This window comes from Onychomys torridus, chromosome 16 (assembly GCF_903995425.1).
Source record: "Onychomys torridus chromosome 16, mOncTor1.1, whole genome shotgun sequence".
NCBI lineage: Eukaryota > Metazoa > Chordata > Mammalia > Rodentia > Cricetidae > Onychomys > Onychomys torridus.
In genome coordinates this window covers 60,697,534-60,725,316 of record NC_050458.1, presented here as the reverse complement: position 1 = coordinate 60,725,316, position 27,783 = coordinate 60,697,534, and the positions used below count along the sequence as shown (strand labels likewise).

Sequence of the window (27,783 nt, the reverse complement as noted above, 5' to 3'; positions counted from 1 at the left end):
GTTGCAAGGCCTTGTATTATAAGGCCTGGGTCTTATATTCTATTACATTGATTTTTGTGTGCCCGCACCATACTGTTCTCCTTACTATGGCTCTGTAGAATAACTTGAAGTCAGGTAAAGTGACATCTCCCACAGTATCCTTTTTGCTTTCTGGGGTCCTTTATGTTTCCACATGAATTTTAAGATTCTTTTTAACTATTTCAGTGAAGACAGTCACTGAAAGTTTGGTTGGAATTGCAGTAAGCCTGTAGATTTTGTTGTGATGGTGCATGGCCATTTTCACAATATCAATTCTTCCTACCTATGAGCAAAGGGAATCTTTCCATCCTCTAGTGTCTTCCTCAATTTTTTTTTCCTCAGTGCTTTCATTACAAAGGTCTTTTACACATTTGGTCATGGATATGGCAGGGTTGGGATGTTTGGTTTGGGGATTCGTTTGTTTCATTGAGGCCGAGAATGGTGTTTCCCTGAATTCTCAGCATACTTGTCATTGGTACATAGGAAGCTGCTAATTTTATGTCCTCTCATTTTGCTAAAAGTGGGCATCAGTTAAGAGTTTTCTGGTGGAGCCTCTAGGATCTCTGACATACAGAATCACATCATCGACAAATAAGAATACTTTGACTTCTCCCTATTCTAGCAGTATTTGCTATTGTTTGCTTCTCTTATCATACTGCTATAGCTGTGACTTCTGGCATCCTAGGCAATAAGAATGGATAAAGAGACTGTCGCTCTTGTCTCCTTCTTGATTTTAGGGAATGCTTTAAGGTTTCCTCCCATTTGATAAAATGTTAGATATAAATTCTCATATATAGTCTTTATTATGTGGAACTATGTTCCTTCTAGTCTTAAGTTTCTTCATAAGTTTGAACAAGAGGGGACTTTGGCTTTTTTTTTTTTTTTTTTTTTTTTTTTTTTTGTCAAAAGCCTTTTTTCTGCATTTGTTGAAATGACTGTGTGATTTTTTTTTTCTGTCCTTGAGACTTTAATGTATAACGTTTACTAATTTCTGGATATCAATCCGTCCCTGTATCTCTGGAATAAAATCAGCTCGACTCTGGTGAATATTCTTTTTGGTGTGTTGGCAATTAAATTCAGTTGGCAATTATTTTGTTGAAAATTTTGTATCTACGTCCTTCAGGGTGTCTGGTTTGTAGTTTTCTTTCTTTTTAGTTGCATCTTTGACTAGTTTGGGCATCATGGTGATAGGAGCTTTGTAAAAAAGAGTTGGTAGTGTTGTAGCTGAACATTTTTCTGTGTCCTGACCGATCTGCAGCCACTCAGGCCCAAATAAACACACACAGGCTTGTATTACTTTACAAAGTATATGGCCTAATGGCTTCTTGATGGCTAGCTCTTACATGTTAAATTAACCCATTTCTATAAATCTATACTATGCCATGTGGCTTGTGGCTTACCGGTACTTTACATCTTGCTTCTTCTGGTGGCGGCTAGCAGTGTCTCCTCTGCTCCCTCTTTCTCCTTCCTCTCTCTCCAGTTAGAATGTTCCCCCCTAACCTTATTCAGTCACCACTAGCCAAACAGCTTTATTTATCAACCAATTAGAGCAACATATTTTCACAGCATAAGGAATGACATCACCCGTCATTGTGTTCTTTCCTTTTCTATTTTGGAGACTAGCTGAGACCCTGGCGTTATTTCAGGTTTGGTAAAATTTAGTGAAGCCATGTGGACCTGGACTCTTTAAGATTAGTGTTTTAATCTCACTTCTTGTTATATAGCTAGATTGTTTATCACATCTTGGCTTGATTGTGGTAGGTCATAGGTTTCTAGAAACTCATCCATTTCTTTACATTTTCAGACTTAGTGGAATATATATGCATATACATTCCCTTTTCATAGCTAATTTTATTAATTTGTGTCTTCACTCTTTTGGTTAGTTTGGCTAAGGGCTTGTCTATCATGTTTATCTTTTTAAAGAACCAACTCTCTGTATTATTGATTTTTTTGTATTGTTTATTTCCTTCCATTCCAGTAATTCCTGCCTTGATAGGGATGATTTCTTTCTGTCCACTGATTCGGGGTTGGCTTGTTGTTTTTTTCTCAGATATTTAAGGTGTATAATTAAGTTACTTGTCTGAGATAGCTCTGATTGCTTAACATAGGCATGAAAGTTATGAACTGCCTGCCCTCTGAGTATTGCTTTTATTGAACCCCACAGGCTTAGGTATGCCATATTTTCACATTCCTTTGATTCTAGACATGTTTGTGTTTTCTTCTTGTTTTTTAAAGGACTCCTGTTGAATAGTGTGTTGACTGACCTTCATGAGTCTATGTGCACTCTGGGGTTTCTCTCACTATTGATTTGTAGTTTTAACTCTGTTGTGATCAATAGAATACAAGGAATCATTTTGATTTTCATTTGTTTGTTAAGACTGGCTTTCTGTCCTAAGGCACAATCTAGTTCAGACAAAGTTCTATGGGCTGTTTAGAAGAATGTGGACTTGATGGGTCCAGGGTCTTGCAATGATGGGTACAGATCACCAAATTCTATTAAACCGAAGCATACTTTATTCCAGAGAAATAAATAATAATAATAAAAAAAACCACCATGGGGCACAAAAGCTTATCAGCTAGCTGAGACAACAGCCAATGTTGGAATTCTGAGGTTGTGGCCATGGAGGCAGGTACTGGCTCCCATTTATAGTATCAGGCATGGGGTGCATGCTAGGAGTCATGTAGAAACATCAGGCATGGGATGCATGCTAGGCGTCACTAGAAACATCAGGCACAGGGTGCATGCTAGGAGTCATTAGAAGCATCAGGCACGGGATGCATGCCAGGAGTCATATAGAAACAACTATTAAAAGTTAACTTTGGTCCAGGCAGTTGTTGGCTGTAAGAGTCAAGGGTGCTAAAAGTTAACCCCTGGCTGTTGACAGAGGAGCTGGCTATAAAACAGATAGTCATTGTTAGCAGTTAACCTTGAGAGCTCATGATTATCAGTTTTCATCTCTTAAGCTTATAATTTTATATTTCTATATTCTTGGACCCTTCATCCTTTGTAGTGTTGAGTGGAATATATTTTGTAGATGTCCGTTAAATACATTTGACCTATGATGCCACTTAATTCAGGTGTTTGTTTCATTTGTGTCAGGGTGGTCAATCAGTTGGTGAGAGTAGGGTACTGAACTTGCCCACTGTTACTGTGTTTTAGAAACTCTGTGACTTTACATCTAATAAGAGTATTTGTTTTTTGAAATTTGGTGCACCTATATTCCTGGCATTGCCAGAGGCTATGATGCCAGAGTCCATATCAGAGGAGAAGCAGGTGGTGATTGAGGTTCAGGGTGTTGACCCACCTGGAAGAAATCCCTGATGGATAATCTCTGTTAGGCAAGGCCCTTGAGACCCCAGACCCCAGAATGCCTTTTGCTCCTGCTGTCCCCTTGCATGCTTGCTGCTGCTAACTTTCTATGGTATCTGGCATGGTTGAATTGGGTATGGGGAAATTTCTCACTTCCTGTAAGGTAATGTTTATCTCTTTGGAAACATCACGTTCTTCTGGGCAATTTTACCTGAGAATTATTATGAAGATGGCTTCCTTCCTAAGCTGTACCTTCTAATGGATAACAATATACAGAGCTTTGATGAATAAAAGTATATACAAAGGTATGTTTTTCAGCCAAGACCTTTGAGTTCCACCTTAGAAGGTCCTTTAGATAACAGCTCAGGTTAATGATTAAAAGAGAACAACTGAATTCTCCAGCAGCCAGGCTGGTCCTAATTCTCTAAATGCTTAATAGATGCAGACACAGGTCTTGGTGTCCTTGTACCCATCCCTGCCCTCAAGACTCCTGATATAAGAAACTAGTGATAGATGGGTATATACTCTAAAGATCTGAAGTGCAGCCTACTGATGGTCTTTTATGTATCCAAGTTTAGGTTTGTGACTCCTTTAGGATTCATTGTAAGATTAACTTTCTAGATAAACAGTAGAATGATGATTCTTTCTTTGTAGCCCTGTGTACAGCAAGGGAGCTGTCTGTAAAGAGATGCTTTCTGTCTGCTTATGCTCTGTGATTTGCAGTGAGTTACTTAGACATAAATGTGTATGGGATATTGGGATGACTTTATTTTCAATCATGCAGAGGATCTGAAAAACATGTTACCTGTATTCTGTAGGAATTTAGCAAAGTCACTGTATGGGATAGAGATTAGGATAAACAGACATTTCTTAGAAGTACTTTGACCCTAAAGACTCCATGTGGAGAACAATGATTGTTTTCCTGAGGGGGCTGGCAGCCATCCCATGACCTTGGTCTCAGGACACCTCAGACACACCTGGGGCTCTTGTATTATTTGTGTATTGCACATAATGCTTAGTGAAAGACTAGAGTCAGGGAGGCGTGTGATGCTTCCCTTCAGTAAAACATGTAGATTAAGGTTGGGGACCTTGGATTGAGGAAATACTTTATGTAACAATTTATAAATACATCTTTGTATGGCTCTGAGGACACAGCTGGATCCAACCCAGAGAGTCCGTCAGAAGGGGCTGATGAATAAAGACGGAATAAAGAAGGAAATAATCAAGAGACTGTGTGAGTGTCCATTTTTCCTAACCCACTCAGATAGAACAAGCTTTAGCTTCACCCACACCATGGCTTCCCTTTGAACCGTGAGCTGCCTAAAAGCTGGTCCCTGAGGCAGCAATATGGCATATATGTTTAGAGTCACACTACCCCTTGATGGACTATTCTCTTAGTCAGTAGCAAGTGGCCCTCTTTATCTCTTCTTGCTAGTTGTGGTTTGATGTCTATTTTGTCAGATATTAGGACAGTGACACCTTCCTGTGTGCATAAATCCATTTGCTTAGAATACCTTTTTCTAGCCTTTCATCCTAAGGTACTGTCTGTATTAGTGGTGAGGTACATTTGTTGGAAGCAACAAATAATTCCAGCATTTTGATCCAATCTACTAGTGTGTGCCTTTAAAAAAAATACTATTTTTTTTTGTCCATATTTCAAACTCCTTTTGAAAGTAATTATTTTTTATTTTTATTTATTTATTTATTTTTGAGCTGAGGATCGAACCCAGGGTCTTGCGCTTGCTAGGAAAGCGCTCTACCACTGAGCTAAATCCCCAACCCTGAAAATAATTATTTTTAATTAGCTGACAAATTTATCACTTATATATGTACTTATTTATTAGGGGAATGGAGAGGCATAGGCACCATGGTACATGGGTGCTGGTTAGAGGACAACTTGAAGGTGTCAATTTGTTGTATCTGTTTCTTGAAACCCCCAGAGACCACCAAGGAGCTGCTTTCCAATGCAAACACATAAGGGTCCTTTTATTCAGGTTCAACCTGAAGGAAATGTGGTGGTGGCTATGAGCCCAGGTGTAGAGTTTTTATAGGGAAAAAACACAAGCCAGGAATTGGCAACTTGGGATTGGGTAGAAGGGATATGGGGCAAGGCAATTTTTTTTAAAACTATTGGTCTAGACTTTGGGTGCGAAACCACATTTGAAACCATTGGGTTAGACTTTTGGCGGGGAACCACAACCCGCTGAACAGTATTATCTGGACTGCTCAGCAGGATCATCTAGATATGTTCAAGGGCCATAAACCGCAGACAGAATGTCTGCAGGAGCATACCGCTCTGTGTCCGTTCGAGTTGTCATGGCACATTCCTGAGGTCCTTTCTGGAACTGAGTCCAGCAGGTGGTCTAAGGTGGTGGCCCTTTCCCTAAGGTGGAGCCTGTAAAGTCAAGTCTAGACCTTCACAGGTCTAGATATTCTCTTCTTTTATCATGGGTTACATAGGTTGAACTCAAGTTGTTAGTATCTACCTGTTGAGCAATCTTGCAAGTCCATTTGTGCCTTTTGATTGGTGAACTGAGACAATTATACTCAGAATTATTACTGAAAGGTGTGCATTGATTCCTGCCATTTTTTTAAATTTTGTAGTATTTGGTTTTCTTCCCCTTATTATAGTTTATTGTTTCCTGTGGTCTTATGGTGAATCTGTTTTTCTCAATCTATATGGTCCCTTCAAATATCTCCATAGAGTGGCTTAGTCATCATAAAGTCCTTTATTTTTATTATAGAAAGGTTTTATTGTTTCTTCAGTCATCATGGATAGTTTTGTTGGGTACAATAGTCTTAGTTGGCACTTATCTTTCAGAAGCTGAAATACATTTTTCCAGGCCATCCTTGTTTTTGAAGTTTCAGTTGACAAATCTGCTGTTATTGGGATGAGCCTGCCTTTACAGGTGACCTGGTGGCTCTCTCTCTTTACTTTCACTATACTTACTTTGTTCTGTATATTTAATATTTTAATTCTATGATGAGGAGGGGTAGACTCATTCCTAGTCTTGTCTGTTTGCTATCCCAAATGCCTCTTGTATCTGATTGGCACCTCTTTTCCTAAATGGGAATTTTTTAGTTATGATTATTTTGAAAATGTTTTCACATCTTTAAAATGACATTCTTCTTCCTTTATGGCCATTATCTATAGATTTTTTTTTTTTTTTAAAAAAAAAGAACATCACATATATCATTAAATTCTCAGTAGCACCTTCTTTTAATGTGTTTTTCTTTTGTTGAAGTGTTGTTTCCTCCACATTGTCTTAAAGTTCAGATGTCCTGTTTTCTTGAGTCAGTTAATCATGGATACTTTACATAGAATTTCTTCTTATACTTACAGCATCACAGATTGTTTCACTCTAGTGTTTCTATCTCATGGATAAATTCTTTTTTCATAGTTGGTATGTAGCACCTTTCTTATTTTGTTCAGATGTTTTGTCTTTGCATATACTTAAAAGTCATTATTTTGAATTTTCTGGGATTTCATCTAACTCACTCTCCTTACTCTTACTGTAGGGTTAATAAATTTTGGAAGAATTATGTTGCCTTGGATTTTCATGTTTTGTTTTTGTGGTCTTTTTTTTGTTTTTGTTTTGCATTAAGATTTGAACATGTAGTGTTATTTTGTTTTTTAGTTTATTTTTTGAGCTATATTCTTTTGAAGTATCTGTAATATGCAAGTGGTCCTCAGTTGTAATAGAGCTGAGTGTATAGTTCAAAAAATAACACCTCAGCCCTGGAGAACAGGGTGGCTGATATAGATTCTATATTGGTTCCTGTGTAGGATATTAACTGGGAAGACAGCTGCAGCTGCTTGACATTGTCACTATGCAAATGTCACATTAACCAATTTATAACTGTGGCCACTAGACTCCAGTAACTGTTGGAGGATAGATAACTAAGGGTAATAAAGAGTATACTTAGATCTTGGTCAATAGAGTGGGCAAGGGTAAGGAGCAACTTAGCAAAGAAAACAAATGGCGGTGGGCAAAGTAGAGCTATTAGAGTCTACAGATTTTACAGATTCTCAAATCCATGGAAGGTCACAGCTAAGAAGTAAAAACGGAGCAGATAAGAGTGGGAGGAAGAAGACAAGATGTAGGAGTAAGGAGAGTAGATGAAATGCAGCTGAAGAATATAAGGGAAAGAGTATAGAGAAGCCTTAACTGAGTGGAGAGACACAAACAACAATCCTAAAGTATAACCCAACAGAAGAAAACTATGAGACCTACGTGCAAGACTGGAAATTAAGTAGTACAAAATAAGAATAGAGTGGGGAAGCTGGCTGCAGAGGTGTGGGTGCAGGAGAGCTAGCCCTAGAGGTGTGAGAGTGGGAGAGTTGGAGAGCTGGTCCCACCACTCACCAGGGCTGAGAGAATGCCAGCTCTGGCGGTGTGGGTGCTGGAAAGCTGGCAGGTTGACCAACTCAACAGATCAAGGGCTTTGAGTTGGCTTTGAGTTTGATGGGCCCACTTCCCCATCTTCCCCATCTTCCCCATCTAGGAGCTGTTAGAATGCATGCAGGGGTGGGTCCTTCAGATCCATAGCTGTAGGACCCCTATGACTCAGGGCAACAGCAGGATATCTGAGAGTCTCTATGAGGGTCCAGTATTGATGTTGTAGCAGAAGCCAAAGGCCTTGAAGGAGCCTAAGGACTCATTGAAATGAGCATTCCCAAGTAAAGCTGTTTGGGCTGTTTGGCAGGAGGGTATACTGCTAGACACACTGCAACTTACCACTATGAATGAATATGAGATGGAGATGTGCTGTGGGAAGACCCTCCTGTATGCTGTGAATGTATGTTGCTCTCATTGGTTGATAATTAAAGCTGTTTGTCTATAGTCAGGCAGAATAAGGCTGGCTAGGAAAGCCAAATGGAGATATAGGAAGAGGAAGGGCAGAGTCAGGAGACCAGCTAGCCGCCAACGAAGAGGACATGTAGAAAATGAGGTAACAAGCCATGAACCACATGAGCCATTTAAATGTAAGAGGTAGTTAGAAACAAGCCTGAGCTAGTGGCCAAACATTTATAATTAATATAAGCCTCTGTGTGGTAATTTGGGAAACAGCTGCTGGGTATTTCAGAGTTGTTGGTGGGAAAGAGACTTCCACAAACAGAGATGTAGAAAATATGGAGGAGTGATGCATGCACAGAATGCTGTCATTGATAGAGGAACAGGTTGTTGCATAAGGGGTCGACGAGATTTTGTTTTGTTTTGTTTCTTTTCTGTTCTAATTTTTTTTTTGGGTGGGGGGAATGGGGATACAAGGGTGGCAGACAGATATGGACGGACTGGGAAATGAGTGGGTTTGGGGTACATGATGTGAAATACCCAGAGTCAATAAAAAATCATGTTAAAAAAAAGAAACGTAAAGAATTCTTATGGAATGAATTGACAGCACAGCTGTACTAAGTTAAGGGCGATGTTTTCAGATGGCTCTAGTTCCAAGGTTCTCAACCTTCCTAATGCTGTGACCCTTTCATACAGCTCCTCATGTTGTGGTGACTCCCAGTGACAAAATTATTTTCATTACTACTTAATTATAATTTTGCTACTGAGAGGTGTCTCAGTTCCTTAGACCATGGAAATACATGTTTTCTGATGGTTGAGACTCACAGGTTGAGAACTGATGCTCTAGTTCTAACAGGTTCTATGTGGTACTGTGCAGAGGGGGGAGAGTGGAAGTCACTCTCTGCAGCTAATGCTTGTGGGGTTCTGGTGTGGGGAAGGGGATTAAGCTCCCTCTGATGTCTGCAGTACACCATGGCCCCTTCTGCTCCTGGAGTTCCAGTGTTGGTACCAGACAGCATTCTTGCATTTTCTGCTTTTCTCAATTGTTTCTCAAAAGACTTTTTTTTTTTGTTTTTTTTGTTGTTGTTGTTTGTTTTTATGTCAATTTCATACACTGCTACTTTCCAGAATGAGTTTATTAGTTCTAATGGTCTTTTGGTGTTTCCCTTTTCCTCCTTGGAGAATCACATCATCAACAAACACATTTGTATGCCTTTATTTCTTCCCCTTCCATAATTTCTAGGGTTCTAAAATGTGTTGAATAAAAGTAGTGAGATTGGAAACCCAAATCTTGTCCTTGATTTTAGAGGAAATGTTTTCATTTTCCTCATTCGGTAGGATGTTGGCTATGGATTTATTATATATAGCTTTTATTTGTTAATGATGATCCTTCTAGACCTAATTTGTTCAAAGTTTTTATTGTGAAAGGGTGCTGAATTTTGTGGAATCAATTTTCAGCTTCTATTGAAATAATTATGTGGTTTTTAAAAATCCTTCATTGTGCTGATGTATTTATATCTACTAATTTTCATGTGTTAAGCCAACCTTGTATTCCTGGTGTGAAATCAGTTTGATCATGGTGTATGAACATTTGATCTGCTATTGAACTTGATTTGAGAGTATTTTGCTATGGACTTCTATGTCTATGTTCAACAGTGATATTAGTTTACAGTTTTCCGTCTTTCCTTCCTGTAGTTGGAGTTTTCCTGCCTGGCCCACAGTCAGGACAAATCTCTCTCACCTGCCAGGCCCATAGATGCTCAGAACCAACCAAGTAAACACACAAAAACTTACATTGTTTACAAACTGTATGGCCGTGGCAAGCTTCTTGTTATCTACTTCTATCTTAAATTAACCCATTTCTGTTAGTCTATACTTTGCCACGTGGCTTGTGGCTTACTGGTGTCTTTACATGTTGCTTGTCATCAGCAGTGGCTGGCAGTGTTTCCCTGCCTTTGCCTACTACTTCCCAGAATTCTCCTCTCTCCTTGTCCCGCCTATACTTCCTGCCTGGCTACTGGCCAATCAGCATTTTATTTATACAGATCAATATCCATAGCATTTCCCCTTTTCTTTTTTTTTTAAAGGAAGGTTTTAACTTTTACATAGTAAAATTACATATGACAAACAATTATCAAGTAAGAATTACAGTTTCAATATTAAAGAAGATATCCTATCTATCTTATATTTGTGAGTCTAAGGTTTTATATCTAACTTATCTTTTATCATAACTGAGGAAATTATAACTATCTAGTCTTCAACCACATCAAAGACCTCAGAAGGATATAATATTACCTGAGAAATGGGAGAAGGATGCAAGCAACTTTTGGGAGTCTTGTAGGGTAGACAGAGACAGCTGGCAGCCTGGACAGTCACCTAATGTTCCTTTGTAAAGTTGGGGCATTTGTCTTCAGCCCACGGGGCTAGAGTCTCTTGGTCACTTTTTTCAGTGTCCTGTAGAATGTCTGGCAGTTTCCTCTGCGAAGCAGGAACCTGAAGGACCATTTTGTCAAGCAAAGTTCAGTGGTCACCTTTCTATGGGTCCTGCATGTCCACAAGACTTGAGAATTAACCCAAAAATTTTCTTTTCAGGATCCCCTAAAGATGGAAGTAATTTTAAGAAGACGACACCCACATCCCCAAAATGTGGGATGGGAGGTTTTTGGTCATTTAATGAGTTTTGGATATTGTCATTGTTTATGATGATTGGTTACAAGTTGTTAATTGTTAATGGTCGGGAAAAGAGCTGAACATGGAGATTAGATATGAGGTAGATCAATGAATCTACTGTGAGAAAAAGGATAAAGAAATAGGATAAATGGGTAGATCACTGAATCTACTGTAAAAAGAAAAAGGAGAAGATATCAAAATGACAAAAGGTAGATTATTGAATCTATTATGAAAAGAAAAAAGAGAATATGGATATGATAAGATAAAAAGGGAGATTATGGCATCTACTTTTAAAAAGGAACTACTTGTTTTAAATAGGATAAGTAATGAAAATTCTTTGTCTGAGTTTATCAATGTTACTGGACTGGACATTGTTATATATAATGGAGTTTTTCGCCTGAATCTGTCAAATGTTAATGGACTAGACATCATTAATGTAATCTTGACTGTGGATATTGTATACACTTATTGGATATGATTTTTTCTTGTACTAGTTATAACCTTTTTAAAAATTTTAGACAAAAAAAGGGGAAATGTGGTATTGTGTTCCCCCCAAAATATTGTGTGTTTCCCGAAATAAACTTATCTGGGGTCAGAGAACAGACAGCCACTAGATACAGAGCCAAAAATGGTGGCTAGAAAATGGGAAGAGTAAACCACAGCAGAAGTTGGGTGGTGGTGGTACACGCCTTTAATCCCAGTACTTGGGAGGCAGAGCTAGGCGGATCTCTGAGTTCAAGGCCACTTGAGAAACAGCTAGGCATGGTGACATACACCTTTAATCCCAGGGAGTGACACAGAAGTAGAAAGATATATAAGGCGTGAAAACCAGGCACCAGAGTTGTTTAAGCATTTAGTTAGTTAAGCATTTGCCTGGTTAAACTTTAAGGCTTTGGAGCAACAGAGTTCAGCTGAGACCCATTCGGAGGAGGACTCAGAAGCTTGCAGTCTGTGGAAACAAGACCAGCTGAGGAACTGACGAGGTGAGGTAGCTGTGGCTTGTTCTGCTTCTCTGATCTTCCAGCGTTCACCCCAATAACTGGCCTCAGGTTTGATTTTACTAATAAGACTCTTTAAGATTCATACTACACCTTCCCTCATCTCCTCCCTACTTTTTCTGGATTCTTGTTTGGTCTCAGCAGGAGGGCAGTGCTGGCTGGCCTCCTAGAATCAATGTGGATTGGCGTCTGCTCTTTCAATTCTATGGAATACTTTGAGAAACACAGACTTGAAAGTTTGCCAAACACTCACCAGTGAAGACAGCTAGTCCTGGGCTTTTTTTTTTTTTTTTTTTTTTGGGGGGGGGGAGATTCGTATTACTGACTAAATTTCATTATTGGTCATTTTCTTTACTAGGTCAGTTCTTATTGGTCTATTCAGGTTCTTAATGTCGTCTTTGTTAAATTTTGATTAGTATTGTTTCTAAAAATTTGCCTAGTTCTAATTTTTCTACTTTGTTAGTATATGGTTTCAAATAACAACCCTCCCCCAAAAAGAATCCCTTAAAAAACAAAACAAAACAAAAAACCAAAACCTTTGAATTTTTGGGTGCATCTTCTGTAAGTCTTACTGAATTTGGACCCTCTCCCCGACACCCCATCTCTGTTAATAATCGTCAGTTTTGTTTCTTTTCAACTACTGAACTGTTTCACTGATTCCCTGTATTGTTCTTTTTGACTGTTTCATTTATTTCTGCTCTGATCTCTTAATTTCTTTCATTCTGCTTTGGGGTATGATTTGTTCTTAATTCTCTAAATCCTTGAGATGGGTCATTGCGATGCTTATTTGTAATCATTCTAATTTTTTTTAATTTGGTACTCTGCTATAAATTTCTGGTAATATTTTTAATCGTTACTTTTGTAATTTCACAGATATAGGATTTGCATACTGATCACATTTAACCTCCTACCTCCTGACCACCTCTGACCAGCCTTCATACACCCACAGATCTCACCCATGCACTCATGCCCACTTGTTCTGTTTTGTGACTCACCAGAGTCAACCAGGGCCATCGTGTGACTGTTAGCGTCCAATGGACCCAGCAAAGGGCACATAATTGAAGACAGTGGTCCCACTCTCCCAGACTCTGTTGATAGCCAATAATCAGTGGTAAAGAGTAGGGCCCCCCGACTCCTTGATTGATTGATAGGACTGGTCTTGTGGTGGCCCATGCAGGTAGCTAGAGTTGATGTGAGTTAATGATTCTAGTAGCTGCATCATTTTGTAGCCCTTTACCCTATCTTCTGGCTCCTACATACATACTCCTGCTCTTTCCACCATGTTTCTTGAGCCTCAGAGTGGGGAGTTTAAGTGACCTATTTAGGGTCGGGCCCATATCCTTCACTTCTTTTCTGCATCTTGGGTAGTCAGGGATCTCTGCATTTACTATTGTTACTGCAAGGAGAGGCTTCCCTGATTGGGGCTGAAAGCTACTTTTGTCTGTTAATGCAAGCATAGGTAGTTAGAAGGCAGTCTGCTGCTATCTCAGTTTAGTTGACTACCAGAAATACATTTCCTGAATGGACCCACTGCTTCCTCAGGCATGGTTGTTAGCCAGGCTTAAATTACCGGACCCTGTTGGCGTGGGTCTTCAGTCCATTCAGAGAGCCGTTGGTTACCACCCTGACAGTCCATCTGCTATTGCACAGGTGGGTACATCTTGCTTTTCACTAGGTTTCCTCATACTCCCCTTCTCCCATTGAATCCCCGCCCCCAATCCCTACACTCTCATCTCCCCAGTCCCTTGCCTTGCTTCTTGTCCAAACCCTCCTATCCACAGTATTCTCCTGATTACTTTATTTAATCTGTTATCCCATCTCTTCTGCCTGAAGGTAAGCCCTCCCCTGTTTGCATCTCACAGGCTATGGTATTGGGCTTCCATTCAGTTTTTTTCCATGCAATTTTTCAATATACATTCAGCTCACTTAAGAAGTATCTTGCTGTATCTGTTTATATAATTTTCAAAATTTCTCTAAGATTTTTAATTTCATTTCACAGTTACCAGAAAAGATAAAGGATCTGATTTCATTTTTTTTTTTTTTTAACATTGTAGAGTTGTTTATGGCTTCATGTTTTCTACTGCAACAGGTTTATGGCTGATGGAAAGAATATGCATTTTACAGCAGCTGGATTGTTCTGTAAGTGTCTATTAACCCTACTTGATCTATAGTGTGCATTTTGTTCATTTGTCTGTTTTTGATAGATTCTCACTATGTACCTCAGGCTGGCCTCAAACTCACAGATCCTCAGGCTCTTCCTTTCATGTGCTGGGGTCACATGTGTATGACACCATACCTGACTTCTGCAGTGTACTTTAGCTCTGATGTAACCTAATTTGGTCTTTATTTCTCTTTTGATTCTAAATGGTAGTTTTACTAAGTATAGTGATGTTGGTGGGCATTCTTTTCTTTCAGGGCTTGAAATACATCATCCCAATGCCTGCCTATCCTGTAGGAGTTCTTCTTAGGAAATCTGCTGTTACCTTAATGGGGTTGCTTTTAAGTGACTTGGCATTATTTTTCTCTCCTGGCATTTAAAATTCTCTGTGCTGTACTTTTGACACTTGGACTATCTGTCAGGGTACAGATCTTTTCTGGTCATGTCTATTTGGAGTTCTATGGGCCTCCTGGACCTAGAAGTCTGAGTCATTCTCAAGACTAGGTGAGTTTCCCATTGCAGTTCACTGAGTAGGTTTTCTGTCCCCCTCACCTTTATCTCTTTCCATTTGTTGATGCTGATGAGATGCAGGCTTGGCCTCTTAATGGTGTTCAGCAGCTCGTGCGTGCACTCTCCATTCTTGTTCCCACCAGCCCTTGCTTCCGTGCTATTTTTGAAAAGCTTGTTTTCAAGCCTTGAGATTCTTCCTTATTTAATATAGTCTGTTGTTCACACTGCCAACTAATTTTTATGATATATGGAGTCATCTCATTTTGAGATTTTTTAAATTCCATCTTTATCGAAATCTTCATTTCTTGCTATATTCTTACTCATATCTGGCTTTGTCTTTCAATTTAACTATTTGTGTTTTGTTTGATCTCATTGGCCCTTTAAAACAATCATTCTTTTGAATTCTTTAGTAGACATTTGAAGTATCTTTGGAGAGTCGTGATTTAGCAGATTTAGCAGATTCATGTTTTTTTTTTTTTTTTTTTTTTTTTTTGTGTGTGTGTGTGTGTTTTAATTTGAGGTTTATATATCTGGTAAAATGAATCTCTTTCCTACCCTTATTGGTAAGGCCATCTTAGTAAGTGGATTTCTCCAGAAGATACGTCTTAGGGTGTCATACAATCTTGAATTTACTAACAGCCTCTTATCATAGTTGCTCCCTTGGCTATGATTAGTGAGTTGGGGCCCAGGTCATTATCACACTGGAGGCTGACAGTGTGCTAGATCTTTTTGTCCCTCTGCCAAAATACCCAAGAGAAACCAGTGAGGGGAGAAAGGACTTGTTTTGATACAGTTTCAGCACTTTTAGTTCATAGTAGGCAGAGTCCATTGTTCCCAAGCCTGTGTGAGACAAAACATCAGGGCGAAGGGGTGTGGTAGGGCAGAGATGCTCACCTATGACAACCCAGAAATAGTAACAGGGAGGGGCCAGGGCAGAGACAGACTCTGCAAAGATGGATCCCCTGTGCCACAGTCATCTGGGCAGAGGGAAGCTCAACTGAGGAGTTCTTTACCTCACACTGGCCTGCAGGCAAATCTGTGGGGGCATTCTCTCAATGAATGTTGATGTGGGAGGTCCCAGTCCTTGTGAGCAGTGCCAGCCCTGGGCAGGTGGTCCTGGGATGTATAAGAAAGTATGATGAACAGGCCAGTAGGCAGCATTCTTCCATGGTCTTTGTTTCAGGTCCTGCCTTGACTTCCCTTGATGATGACTCATGTGACAGTGTAAGCTATACAAACCCTTTACTCCTCCTGGTAGCCTTTGGTCACAGGTTTATTATAGCAACAGAAACCTAACTAGAACCCCTCCACCCCCAGTGCTTCACTTCTCCAAGTATACCTCACTCTCCACAGCCCTACCACTTCCGATACTCTATTCAAATTCTGAATCCATGAATGGCTTAAACATTCGGTGAGTGTCTTAGCATTTCTACTGCTGTGAAGAGACACCATGACCATGGCAACTCTTACAAAGGAAAACATTTAATTGGTGCTAGCTTAGTTTCAGAGGTTTAGTCCATTATCATTATGGTGGGAAACATGGTGGCATACAGGTGCTGGAGAGGGAGCTGAGAGTTCTACATCTTGATCTGCAGGCAACAGAAAGTGAACTGTATGCCAGCCACACTGGGCATAGCTTGAGTGTAGGAGACCTCAAAGCCCACCTCTACAGTGACACACTTCCTCCAGCAAAGCCACACCCAACAAAGCCATACCTCCTAATAGTTCTACTCCCTATGGAGGCCATTTTTTTTTCTAACCATCTTTCAGGTCAGGGCCCTCACACTCTATCAGTCCTAGGAAATGCTCTCACAGACACACCTGGTGTTATGCCACACTAATCTTCTAGGCATATCTCTATCTAATCAAATTAACACATAAGATTAACCATCACGGGGAAATCACAGAAAGATCAAGAGTTGATTTTCATGAGTTTAGATACTCTAGAAGTCTTGGGAGGGTGGTGTTGGTACCACTGTGTGCTCCCTTGTGGCTTTTCCATGTGGTAGGCTGTAGTGGGCTTACTTGGGCACTATGAATTGACTGAATTGTGGTATTATTGCCCTAATGGTTACAAGGGACCTAATGTGTTTGTTCTCTGACACTGATGTGGAACCAGGCATTTAGTGATAAGCAGTGTCAAGAATCACAGCAGTGCAGTACCTGTTCTATAACATTCATGGGTTTTGTCCATGACACACAATCAGGCAAGGTGCCAGTGACCAATGTAGGTGAGATACGTAGGTGCTGATGAGGGACAAATTTTGTGAATTCTACTGCTGTTGTGGGCTTTTGTGCTCAGACACAGGGCTCCCCTCCCAGATGAGCATCCCTGTGGGTGGGTGTTGGACATGGTCTTCTGCCTGATGCTTTTAGTTTTAAAACTCACCAGATCAAGCAGAAGTGGACCACAGCTGGAGCCAGGCAAAATTGCTCTCAGCTGAGGTGCTCACAGGAGCCAGAAAGAATAGGATGATGATGACATCAGGAAAAGCTTCTACCTGGACCTTGTCAATCTGTACCTTAGAGTTGGGGACACAGCCAGGCCCTTGGTTGTAGAAGAAACTTAAGACATCTTACTTGGTTTCTTTAGTGATGGGGGTGGGAAGGGAGGGGGAGTGGCACCCAAACGAAGCCACATGTGAGTGTGGTCTCAGCAGGCTCCTGAACCCCAGTTTTTATGGATGGTACTTTCGGTTCCTCTTTGTGTTACCACACCCGTCCCCCATTATGTAGCATTCAGTGGGTGTGTTAGCTTTCTCACAACCATGACAGAACACCTAGCATTAACAAGACTACTTACTCACATTGTAGAAGGCACAGGACATTGTCATGGGTTTCTGGGACTCTGGTGAAGCATAACATCATGATGGTCAGGGCACATGGTAGAGAAGGCTGAGTGAGGAAGAGGGAGGAAGGGTCTAGGGACCAGACATAGAGGAAGGCGTCTAGTAACCTCTTTTTTCCAGCTACCTCCTATCTCCTAAATTTTGCACAATCTCCCCAAATAGCGCCACTGGCTAGTGACCAAGCATGCATTCAATGACCCTATAGGAGGCCTTTGGTATTCACACTGTAACAGTTGGTCTGTGACAGGCACTCCACCAAGTCTGAACCGTTTTATTAAATAAGAAACACAGAGCCAAATGCAGAGTTAAAAGCCCCAGGGTCAGAGAGCAGTAGCTAAGAGCTGAGACCAAGACTGCCTTCTTACCACCCGCTGCCGCTGCTATCCTTCCCCTGAGAAAGAGACCTACTTCCTGTGTGTCTGTCTTTTTATTGACTTTCTGTTCTGCCTTCTCATTGGTTGTAAACCCAACCACATGACATCCTTGTCACTGCCTGTCTATACAGACCTCCAAGTCTCTATGGTTGGTATTGAAATTAAAGGCGTGTGTCTCCATGCTGGCTGTATCCTTGAACACACAGAGATCTGCCTGCCCTGTGATTGGGATTAAGGGCATGTGCTACCACTGCCAGACTTCTGCTAAATGGCTTGCTACTAGCTCTGACCCCCAGGCACTTTTATTTATTAACATACAAATAAAATCACATTTCAGTACAAATAAAATATCACCATAGTCAAGTCTGGCTCATGGGAAAACCATCAGCTGAGCCAGTGTGGTAGAATGTCTGTGGAATTCCAGAGGTGGGGATATACAGGAGTTTGACTCCTAAATCTGTCCAAGTTGGGGCACTGTCTCCTTTTAAGACAGGTCTAGGCTATGGTATTCTGAAAATGCATGTTTGTTTCCAAACGCTTTGAATGGCTTCATTCTCCTTTCCCCTCCTCCCCCTCCACTCTCTCTCCTCTACTTTCCCCCCTTCCCCCTCCACTCTCTCCTCTCCTCTTTCCCCCTTGTTTGAATAGGTTATTTCAACAGCTTGGTTTTGTGGTCAGATATTCTTTCTTCCTGTTGATCCAGTTTGTTGTTGAGGCTTTGTGTGTGTGTGTCTCTCTCCCTCTCTTTCATGTGTGTGTGTGTGTGTGTGTGTGTGTGTGTGTGTGTGTGTTAATCTTACTAAGCTATTCATTCACAGGCCTCCTCACCCCTGGCTCTGAAACCAGGGTGATACCATGCCCTACCTCTCTTAATCTTTTAAGATTCCAGGCTCCTGCTCATTTCCAATGTTCAGTCACCTCCTGTGCTTCTATGTCACTTTGGTTCTTCTGTGGAGAGAAAAATGAGTGCTGGAGACATCTATTTAGATACCTTGTCTTCTGAACATTATTTTAAAAACATTTCAATTTTCAAGCAGAAACAAACATGCAAAAGTCTCTTTAAAAATGGTTGGAAAATTTGCATCTTATGGTCAGTTACTGAGAAGTTCCCATCGAGAAGAGGGTGCTTTGTTTTGGAAGTGAACTTGAAGTAATCCTTTGCTGGGTTTATCCATGCTTAAAAGATAAAGTTCCTTAATAGTGCTGGTCTGAAGTGCATTTAAGATCCAAGTGTGATGGCTCACCTATAGTTCCAGAACTTGAGAGGGTGAGACAAGCCTAAGCTACAGTGAGACTCATTTCCAACAAAACAAAACATACCCAAAGGTTAGTGGTTGTGGTGGTTTGAAAGAAAATGGCTCTCATAGGGACTGGTTTTGTTGGAGAAGGTAGGGCCTTATTGGAGGAAGTGTGCCACTGTGTGTGTGTGTGTGTGTGTGTCTGTCTGTCTGTCTGTCTGCCTTCTGTGTGTGGGCTTTGAGGTCTCCTATGCTCAGGCTAAACCCAGTGAGACTCACAGTTGCTTCTGTGGCCTGTGGATCAAGATGGGGAACTCTCAGCTCCTTCTCCAGCACCATGTCTGCCTGCATGCTGCCATGAAGATAATGGACTAAACCTCTAAAACTGTGAGCCAGCCCCAATTAAACGTTTTCCTTTGTAATAGTTTCCAAGGTCATGGTGTCTCTTCACAGCAATAGAAATCCTAACTAAAACAAAAGTTGGTACCAGGGACATGGGTATTGCTGTGATATGTCAGACTATGTTTTTATTTGAAGGAATGTGAACTTTGGGACTGTGGATTAGAAAAGCAGTTGAATGCTTTCAGTGGGGCTTAATGGGCCATCCTAGTAGGAACATGGAAGACAGTGGTGCTGAGGGTGATTGAACTGTTGGCTGGCTGAAGAGGCTTTAGAGGGGAAGAATGTTAGTGTGTGACCTAGAGATTGTTCTTGTGATATCTTGGTGAAAAATGTGGCCGACTTTTGCCCTTGTCTGAAAAGTTTACCTGAGGCTAAAGTGAAGAGTTTTGCATTAATTTCATTGGCAGAGGAGATCTCAAAATAGCTGAGTACTGGCTCTGTCATAGGGTTATTAGTGTTAACTCTAATGAAGATTTATAATGAAAAGGAGCAAGCTAAGCAAGGGAAAACACAAAATCTACAATTTGAGGAGAAAAGGGTACCAGGAAGTAGAATGGGGCTAAATCCTGTGTTCAAGAAGATAAACAGATTAAGAAATGGAATAAAGGGAGTGATGACCTATGGACAAGATCCCACCCAGCCAAACTTCCAATTTGTGAAAAGAGATTAAGGAAAATCTCAGAGCTGGGTATGGAGGTACACGTCTTTAATCCCAGTAATCAGGAGGAGGAAGCTGATGGATCTCTGAGTTTGAGGCTAGCCTGTTCCATAAAACAAGTTTCAGGACAGCCAAGCTTAGGCAGGAAAGATAACCATGTAAAACAGAAAGCTAGTGAAGATGTAATTGAACAAAGGGAGCATTTCTAGCCACAGTAAGCAGAACTTGGCTGCTTTGGCCATGTGGTTCCAGCTGAGGGTCAAGGACAAAAGAAAGGGGTTGTGGAATCTTCCTCTGAGACTGAAGAAAAACACTGAGCCCAGGCATGTGTCAGGGGTGTCTCTGAATGAGGGCCTAGAGAGGCCATTGTGTGAAGCTGTGAAGGTGAAGCCTGGATTGCCTTGGAGACCCCAAGATGTTGGAGAGGTCAGAGCCGTGGGATACCTGCTTAGCAGAGCTGCTAACAGGGAGTGGAACCAGCCCAAGAGAAAGAAGTGTGTTGCAGTCAACAAAGCTGAAAATAATTGGAGATCTGAAGAATGCTTTGACATCAGACATGGAGATGCAGTGTTTGCTCAGCTGGTTTTCTGTCTCGCTTTGGTCTAGTATTTCCTCACTATATTCCCTTTCCTTTGTTTTGGAATAGTAATGGATATCCTGTGCCATTATGTTGGAAGTATGTGAGCTGCTTTTTGATTTTAATTTCATAGGAGTTTACAGTTAAGAGACTGCATGCATCTCAGAAGAGACTTTGAACTTTAGACTTTTAATAAGCTTAAGACTGTTATAGACTATGGGGACTTTTGAAGTTGGAATGAATGCATTTTTTTTTTTTTTTTTTGCATTATAATATGGCTGCAAGCCTGTGGGGGCCAGGGAGTGGAATGTGATGGTTTGAAAGAAAATGGCTCCCTTAGGGAATGGCTTTGTTAGAGGTGTGGTCTTTGCTGGAGGAAGTGTGTCACTGTGGAGGGAGGGTTTTGAGGTCGCCTATGCTCAGGCTACATCCAGTGAGACTCATAGTTGCTTCTGCTGCCTGTGGATCAAGATGGAGAACTCTCAGCTCCTCCTCTAGCACCATGTCAGCCTGCATACTGCCATGAAGATAATGGACTAAACCTCTGAAACTGTGAGTCAGCCCCAAGTAAATATTTTCCTTTAAAAGAGTTGCCATGGTCATGGAGTCTCTTGACAGCACTAACACCTTCACTATGATAGTGACAAGGCTGTCATCTCACTAGTGATTTTAGTGTACCTGGCTTGGTGAGCAGGTGAGTCTTCAGATCCTCTGGATTTACAGGCTTAGTTCAGCACTAGCAGCTACCCTGGCTGAAACCCCATCTTTAATCTTTTAAGAAAATCCATGTAAACACAGGGCATGAGAAGTAATTTTAGCTAGTCTTCTACAAAAGTATACATCCATTATCTAAGTGATACTTACCCAGTTACTGGAAAATCTTAGAAATCTGTCCCCATAAAAACATTAATAAGACAATTAAACCTAGTTAGACCATTGAATTGTTTGTAAAACTGAATTTATTAAAATGCTCATAATTAAAAAATATTAAAATGCATAGAAATTAACAAACATCAGTTACAAACATTACACTGATGCTACATTGTGTGGGGAAGCATCGTGAATTTCAGTCCCTTTTTAGCTAAGCTGTGCACCGCTTCCATTTTTCAAACATAACGGGAACGCAAGGAGCGCACAAGAAGTATGTAACGAACGCATCACGTTCTGCCCCCAACGCAAATGAATATCTTATGGAACTCACGACTCACGAGCACTACAAAGGGAGAACTTGACAAACTTGTTACCAGATGGCCTTGTTTAGCTTCAAGACAAATTACAACCCTTCTATTTCTAATGGAACATCTAAAAGCTCTGAGGAACGTTTAAAGAAAAAGCCCCTGAGTATTGGGTCTACCGTTTCAATTCATTAAAATTCAAAGGCAATATAAAAGGATAAAACTTTTCTAGTGGTTAACTTGGGACAGGTGGAGGGCCAGATCCTCCCCACACCCAGAACTGTCATGCCCTTAGTTTTCCTGGGGCTGGGTGCTCCCTCACTGCTACTGACAGATGCAGACTGCCACTGCAGGTGTCTCCCCCACCCCCACCACCCCATTCCTCTCTCATCACCAACTTGGCACGGGTCGGAATGATACTGATGCCATGGGACTCTACAGCCCACTGCAATTTAGCCTTTCAGCAGAATGTCCTGGTGGCAATAGACATCACACTTTTCCCTTTGGAAAAGCAGAGTGTTCTTTCTTTCTTCGTTCTTTTCCTTTCTGTTTGTTTGTGTGGTTTTTCCTGTCCACAGTGGCACTTTCTACACTGTGAAGGGAGTTCTTGGCTGGGGGATATGGATGAATAAATGCACTTTCCATCTGAAGTTTTCTCTGTATACAAAGAAAGAAGGAAAAGAGAGATGCAGGGAATCTATCCTTTTCCGGGTTGTAAGGTGTGAGTACTTTCGATCCTTGGGAAACGGGCACAGGGTCTGGAGAAGAGGTAATAGAGCGAGTGAGGAACTCCAGGGCAGTCGGAGTGGGGCCAGGGAGTGGCACCTGGTGTCGGCTGTGGAGGGAGGACATCCCTGGTGTGGGGGGAGGCAGTCCCTTAGGTCTCGGCACAGTTAGACACTCTATGGCAGGTCCTGGACTCCCAGTCCAAGGAGGTGGAGAAATGTTCCCACTGACCCCACTGGACCACTCAAAAGCTTTGATTAATCATGTTGATACTCTAGTAGACCATTCTGGGCAGGCATTTAAAACTGCAGCCCAGGATGGTCTCTAAAACCATCCGCTTTCCTTGGATTGGCTCCTGGACACCCAGGCACTTCACACCATTCCAGTCAGCAGAGGCCCATCACAGATGCTGTGAGGCAGGTCCTCCCTTCTTCACCCAGCATTGATCTCTGTCAAGGGTGCGAGGAGTAACCATGTCTCCTCTAGACCTACTGGAGGAAAGCTGAGCTATGTAGGCTGCAGAGCTCAAGAAACCGCTTAAGTGAGCAGCAGATAGGGCAAGGCACCAGGGGGTGAGGGCTGAGCAGCAAGCCATGGGCAGACAAACCAGCCCTTCCCTTAATTGCCTTATGGCCTGAGAGGAGGCTGGGGGCTCACATTAAATCCAGGGTCTCCTCCCTCCAAGGGCAGTAATCCGGGTAGATCTGTCTCCAGCACAGCTGTGATTACCAAATGAGCTAGTGGGCCTAGGAAATGAACAGAGACGGCAAAGAGGCTGGTCACACTGTGGCAAGCAGAAAAGTCAGTAGGGCTCCCAGTGAGTGATGCCAGCCACACAAGGATCACAGGACAGGGCTAGTCATTAGGCTGCTCTGGCATGCCCATTGTCAACAGGCCACCATGAGCCTTTTCAGTAAGACTAGCAGAAGGCGCTTTGTGATTGGTAGAGCCTTCCTTCTGGGTAAGTCAGTTTGCAGTTGATGGGCTCACATTTCCCAGCCCATCATGTTGATAACAATGCAGTCACAATCATTTGATTATCCTGTTCCTAAGAAACTTACATAATCATGAAGAGGTAAATTAAATATCCAGATCAGTAAGAGTTCCTTTTTTTCCTACTTTCTCATCTTACTCCTTTAAGGTCTGCGGAGCAGTCAACACGGATCAGGCCCAGAGCATGCTGGGAGTGCTGCTAGAAGGCAGAGGTGTCACTGTGGAGTCACTGGGACAAGCTTCGTTTAATATCCTCTCTCTTCATGCTAATCTAGGATGAGTATTTCTCGGAGGGTGCGATGCAGGCTGAAATGAAGATGGAGTCGTCTGCAGCGAGGTCTCCTTCCTTAGGGGTGGAGTAAGACACTGGAATACTGTGACCGCTTCAGTCTACCTGGCACCTAATATGGCATCCAAACTCAATTCTGAGCTGGCTATTGTCAAGAACACAAAAGCGATTAAGGCTGAGGTGTGCCTGGTCTTTGGTGATGGTACTGTCAGGACGGACTAGGTCTGGGATAGATTTGGCAAAATGCAAAAATTCAGCACAGGTATGTGCTTGAGACCAGAAAAGCGAAGTCCCCAGGAAGGACTCAAGCATGCTTCGAGGCTTTTTCTGTTTACTAAAATTCCAATTTATCAAAAAGGGGAACATATTCAGGTTTTCCAGGTAGGTAGGCAGTTTTATGCCTTTCTTGATCAAAGTTTTCCGTTTCCCAGTTCCCCGCTGAAACTGAAAGACAATACAGGTAGAAATGGACACAGTGAAGACTGCCGTTTGCCTACGGGACGGAGCAACATCCTCTTTAGTGATTCATGACACGTCAGACAGTTAATTATTTTTAAAGTGCTTCTCGGGACATAAAACTCTCCCTCATTCGAGTTTCGGCCGCACGTTGTTGTCAACCACCTCGCCCATCCTCTCCGCTATAATAAGCCCCATGTTTTTGGTCAGGTCTTTGAGGTGACTCTCATGGAGCAGCTTTTGCGTGAGGTACTTCTCCCTCTTGATTTTGCTTTTGGTGTTTTTGGACACATCTGGAATTGCATACGAAATGAAAAACTTCACCGAGTAGATGATATGCTGTGGGAGAGAGGGAAGACAATGTTAGTGAGGCACAGGGTTCCTTAAGATTATTATGGCTCGACATCATGGCAGTGTGTCTGCACAGGACAGATAGTGTAGCCAGCCAGTCTCAGAGCAACAGGACATAACACATGACCCATTAGCCTGCACATTTCCTGTGTTTCTGTGGCACGTGGAGACAGAGGAGTGTATGCTAGTGTGTGTGTCTTCATCCACATACATTCTTCTTACAAAGGGGTGAAGGCAATTGATTCCTTGTCATCCAGCACATGGGAGACTGAGCCTTAGTCAGTCTAGTTTATGTAGTAAAAAATAAAATAAAATGAATGCTCCCAAATCCTCTATAAGTTACAAAGTCAGGCCACTAACAGAGCTGTTGTATTTTGTGTGCCTTTTTCCAATTCCCTGTTCCTTTTCCAAAGGTAAATATTATCCTATATGTGCAAGTAAACTTACTATAAAGAAAAATACCAAAATATGTATGTATTCATTATTGATGTATTTAATCTTACTTGATTTGAGCTTTATAAAAATTCTTAATAGTCATTTAAAAACAATTTTTTATGTGTGTATTTTCCATGTCTGTGCACCATGTTTGCATACTGCCTATGGAGTACAGAAGGGGGCATCAGAGCTCCTGGAACTGGGGTTACAAATGGTGGTGAGCTGCCATGTGGTAGCTGGGAACCGTTTCTGGGTCCTCTGCAAGAACAGCAAGTACTCTTAACTGCTGGGCCCTCTTGGGAAAAATACCCCCCTTTAAATTCAAAACTAGTTTCTAACATCCCTCCCTGCCATTTCTTCTGTAGCTGGTTCATTTACTTCCACTGTTGGATGATGCTCCTGGTGAGTGCGTGGTTAACATACTTGTACTGTTAGGCACTGGGCTGGCTTGCAGTTTCCGCATTAACAGTGCCCTTGTGAACGTGTAGATCCTGGAACAGTCTCTGTAAGTTTCTAAAGAGCAGGCACCTAGAGGGGGCGCTGCTGAGACACCTGGACAAATGAACGTCCAGTTTTACAAAGTAACCAAGTACTTTCCCCAAGCCCTTGCAGGGGCTTAGCTGCGCCAGCAGTGGGCAGTCTCAGCTGAGCTTCATCTTGTCAGCACTTGGAGCTATCCCCCTCCCCCCACCCCCCTTTTTGCTAATTTTCTGATTTGCAAATGGACCCTGACTTTAGTCCCACCCTCTATTTTCTGTGTTTGCTGATGAAGTTAAATTTCACTTCCGAGTCACTGTTCTAAAGTCCCTTTGGTTATGTATTTTTGGTGTACAAAAGGAATAAAGAGGAGTTGCCAGAAAAATACTTAAAAAAAAAAAAGGTTTGTGCCTAGTGTCAAACAGTGCTTGCAGCTTTGGGAGGACCTGGATCAGTGTAACCCCACTGAGTGCAACAGGATGCTGGACACGTCACAGACGCTTTCTGCAGAGGAGTTTACACATACATAACTCAGCAAAGGGTTTAAGGGCAAGGGAATAAGGGATCAGGAGGGCAGAGTCAGGGAAGCTTCCAGAACATGATCTGGAATGGCGAGATGGAAGGAGGAGCTCTGGTGAGAACCACAGACATGGCTGGACCATGTGAGGCCTTGGATGGCACAGCAGGGACCCTGGTTTTTACTCTGAGGTCAGAACACAGTAGTCTCCAGGTAGAAACCAGGCCCCGGCTAGGCAAGAAACGATGGTGCCTCTGGCCTGGTGGACCTTGGTTTCTGTTAAGTTTCTCCAAAGCCCTCTGTTGAAGGTTGTCTGCCTGCTTGAAATTCAACTGAAGGGATGGGATTTGGCAGGAGGAGGTTAGGTTATCGTGGTGTGTGCTTGAAGGGGACACTGGGACTCTATCTCCAACCCTCTGCTTACTGGCTGCCACAAGGGGTACCTACCTCTCCATAGCATTCTCCTGGTTTGGGGTGCTGTCTCAGTAGAGGATCAGAGGCAGCAGGTGACCATGGAACAAACTATCAGCCTGAGTGAACCTGCCATTGTTGCTGGAGCAATGTGAAGCTAGCCGGCACAGGGAGAGAGCAGGCAAGACTCTAAGAAGTGGTTAATGGTCTGCTGCTGAGGAGAGAGCCAGCAGGCTAGGTAGGACGCATCGGTGAGAGAGAGGAAAGGGGCCAGAAGGACTCTAAGAACACTGTCCTGAGCAACTGGCCAGATGAAGATGTTGTCTGGAGTGCACAGGGGAGTAGACTGTGTTTGGAGCAGAGGGAGAGTCTGGGTAGACTAGAGAGGGTATGAGAACACGTAGGAGTAAGGCAGCTGTCTGGAGATAACCAGGCAGAAAGGTTTGGTGGCACTGGGCTCCAGCTGAGCTGGGGAGAGAAGCTTATGTTTCTCATCCTTGAAGCCTGATCACAGGCTCTTTGGGATTTCTCTGCTTATCTCATGAGGCCAGTGATATAAACTGACCTCAGTACCACCTTTATGATATTCCATACATTTTGGCATGTTGGTTTCTACTATCATTTGCTTAAAAGTTAAAAGAAAAACCCCATCTTATTTTCTTTACTGGTCGCTTGAGACTACGTCATTCAATTTCTGTGCACATGTGTACTTTCCCAGATTTTTCTGATTAATTTCTCATTTAATTGCACTGTCCTAGGCTAAGCCACTTGATCTCATTTTCATTTTTAAAAATGTGCTGAGACTCGCTCTGTGGCTTCCCCATGTGACGTGCCCTGGGGGGTGCCGCCCTGTGGAGAGGAACAGAACGTGCCCATTACCCTGGATGCAGTGCTCTGAGGGTGCCAGGCAGCACTTAACTGTGAGTGTGTTATTTTTGGTAGTGATGACCTGTCCGCAGCCGAAGGTGGGCTGATCCTCATCTGTGTCACTGACCAATGGCCACTTCTCCCTGTAAGCACACTGATGATCCACTATCGGGGATGCACCATCGCTGTTCCTCCCCTTTTTGCTGAACTCACCCCTTTATCCTTCCCACTTTCCTTGACTGTTTTTCTGCTTAAAAAAACAAAACAAAACAAAAAAACCCAAGTATTTTCCTGAAGCCATGCGAAGGCGCTTCATGGAAGAGTCAGAGCTTGGCTGTGTGGTGCTCACAGCTGGGTAACAGGTGGGCGGAGAGGCTGCTCAAGGAACTCGCCACAGGACAGACTGGTGGACGGTCACTATAGCCCGAGTGGGGTCAGTGACGGCTACAGTGGAGAGAGAGGGAGGAAGGGCGTGGGACGCAAACATTGCCATGCCGCTGGGGACCCGGACCTCACTGGGGGACAGCA

General features: G+C 42.3%; 1 protein-coding gene across 2 annotated transcripts in view; it reads right to left on the bottom strand.

Moving 5' to 3' along the window:
• Nucleotides 1–21,533: 21,533 nt before the first annotated feature.
• Ano6 (anoctamin 6) overlaps nt 21,534–27,783 on the bottom strand; it is a 177,135-nt gene continuing 170,885 nt past the window's right edge. For both annotated transcript variants that reach the window (XM_036208650.1, XM_036208651.1), the window contains one exon: nt 21,534–24,536. In XM_036208650.1, coding sequence (XP_036064543.1) covers nt 24,327–24,536 — 210 coding nt within the window. In that variant the 3' untranslated portion in view covers nt 21,534–24,326. The remainder of the gene's footprint in view (nt 24,537–27,783) is intronic.